This window comes from Stylophora pistillata, chromosome 3, assembly GCF_964205215.1.
Source record: "Stylophora pistillata chromosome 3, jaStyPist1.2, whole genome shotgun sequence".
Classification (NCBI taxonomy): Eukaryota; Metazoa; Cnidaria; class Anthozoa; order Scleractinia; family Pocilloporidae; genus Stylophora; species Stylophora pistillata.
Genome location: NC_142521.1, coordinates 17,265,001 through 17,267,500, shown reverse-complemented (window position 1 = coordinate 17,267,500; position 2,500 = coordinate 17,265,001). Strand labels below are relative to the sequence as shown.

The 2,500-nt window shown below is 46.3% G+C and overlaps 2 protein-coding genes across 2 annotated transcripts in view; one reads left to right on the top strand and one right to left on the bottom strand.

The window, feature by feature from the left end:
• Window positions 1–731, bottom strand: part of LOC148734794 (uncharacterized) — a 3,215-nt gene extending 2,484 nt beyond the window's left edge. Inside the window, exon 1 of the mRNA XM_088755461.1 lies at window positions 1–731. This exon is cut by the window's left edge and continues 2,484 nt beyond it. Within this exon, the coding sequence (XP_088611587.1) occupies window positions 1–731 (731 nt within the window).
• Window positions 1–2,500, top strand: part of LOC148734793 (uncharacterized) — an 8,739-nt gene that overhangs the window by 2,849 nt on the left and 3,390 nt on the right. The gene's annotated exons all lie outside the window — the stretch shown is intronic.

The window sequence follows — 2,500 nt, the reverse complement described above, 5'->3', positions numbered from 1 at the left end:
GGGCCCACAAACCCGAGTGGGTCGAATACAGTCGCGACCTTCCTCAGTATATTTCGCTTTGTCACTAGAAGCTCTGTAGAAATGTTTGAAGTCGAAATAGTAAACGTATCTTCTGTACTATTCCAGGAAATACCAAGTGTCTTGACAACAGGTTCCTGCCCCGCAGTAATCGGCAATTCAGTAGCTCTGTCGGCTTCGGGCGTGGCTGCTACGACTTCCAGAGAATTCGATATCCATTTCCTTGCTTTCATGCCTGCAATCCCCCACAGACTGTCCAGCTCTTTGTACAATTGAATGCCATCTTGCACCGTTTCCACTGTATCAATCGAATCATCCATGTAAGTGGATTTGAGTACAGTTTCAGCTGCCAATGGATACTCATCCTGGTGCCTTCTGGCGTTCTCTTGAGCAACAAACTGAGCCTCCATTGGTGCAGAGTTTTTACCAAACACTACTCGACTGAACTCATGGACGTCAGGTTCACGACTAGAATCAAGGTCCCTCCACAATAGTCGAAAGTAAGGACGATCTCTCTCTTCAATCTCCACCTGCAAATACATTTCCTTAATGTCACATGCCAAAGCTATGGGGTTCCTCCTGAACCGAATAAGCACATCAAACAAATCCTTCTGCAATTTAGGTCCAGCACAAATGGCATCATTCAATGACACACCGTCCGTTTTTGCGGAACAATCGAACACAATGCGTATTTTAGTTGTAGCTTTGTCCATACGGATTACTGGAAAGTGAGGCAAATACCAAACTTTCGGTGGCAACGGCTCATCTGGTTCGACCCTTCGCAAGTAACCTTTCTCGATATAAGCCTGGATGATTTGCGAGTACTCTGTTCCTAGGGCACAGTTCTTCTTCAATTTGTGTTCTGTGCTGCACAACCGGGATAATGCTGTGTGATGATTATCAGGTAACAGAGGCTTATCCTCTTTCCACGGTATTCCCACCTTGTACCCATTTCCAGTGTAACTAATTGATTCCTTCACTTTCTTCATGGCTTTGTTCTCCTCTTCGGTGAAAATCACAGTGTCAAGTCTCTCAATACCACAGTTTTCTATCTCCCAGAACTTCTTTAAAGCACGATCAACATCACAGCAAACGTCGCTGACGCTGATATTGAGGTCTTTGGTAAACAAAGTACGGCTAATGTGTGCCCTTGCTCCTGTCCACTGCTTCCCTTCTGGTGAGCCAATGCATGTCCACCCCAAAGGCCCCAGGCGAGCAACTGGATCCCCTTCCCCACCACGTACATCTGCTCTGGAATAATGCAACTCTGCATTGTCCACTCCTATCAACAAATCCACAAGGCCTTCTTGAGCCGGCTCAGCAAAGTCACATTCCCTAAGGTGTGGCCATCTATCCTTACTTTGTTTCCAGTTCTCTACCTTGTAGTTTCCAGTTACCCTTTTAGGGCAAGTCTTTACTTTAATGTCTTTACTAAACTCCCCATCAAGGCTCTCAATCGTCACGTCCAATGGCATTGACTGGAATGTTTCCACCTCATTGTTCAAAACATTAACTGTAACTGTGTGGTATCTTTCCTTGAGGCCAAGGACTCCTGCGACCTCTTCATTAATAAAGGTCTCGTTTGAACCATCATCCAGAAGCGCATTCACCTTCACCTTGCGGTCATTTGCTTTTAACCACACTGGCACGGTACGAAGAGAAATTGTCTCAGTTGCTGTCTCCTGCCTGGAAGTCGATGTGTGTGTGTGAGCGGGTGCCCCCTCCCGTGGAGACACCACTCTCCCATCTTTTGGGTTACCCTGTACGAGGCCGTGCAATAAGTGATGATGATTTCTTTTACAACCATTAATGTTGCAAAGTCGAGCCTTAGTACAAGCTCTTCCTTCATGATCACTTGCCAGGCAACGAAAACAAAGTCGTTTATCCCTTGCGACATTCCAACGTTCGATCACTCCCATATTTTGAAAACGTCTACAGCTCCACACTCCATGGTTTCCTCCACAGTACACACATGGTGGTTTGCTTGTAGGCACTGCTGGTTCCTTACTGAAGCGATTACCTTCACTGAACAAATTCCTGATCCGACCACCTTTATCAGCCTGTTTGCCACTGTCCATAGCAGCCCCAACAATTTCAGCGTCGATTCCATGTGCCATCTCTACCGCCTCAACTCGGATCTTCACTTCCTCCTTCAACCAATCCCTCAAGCTTAACACAGACCTGTTTTTCTTGTGCTCCCTGAGGCAACGACTGTAGCTTACAACCTGACTGTCCGCAAATTTTCTCACCAACAAAGTATGTAGTGCACCATCCTCCAACTCTCCACCACGCCCTTCTGCTTGCAACTTCACAACAGCTATGCGAACAAGGTCAGCAAATCGTTCGAATGACTGGACATCATTGCTCTTCAAAGGAGACATCTTTTCGATCTGGTCCATATATGCCTGTAACCTTCTTCGCTCACCACCAAATTTAGACTGAAGAATTTCCTTAGCTTCCTTGTACTCTGGGTCTGAAACTC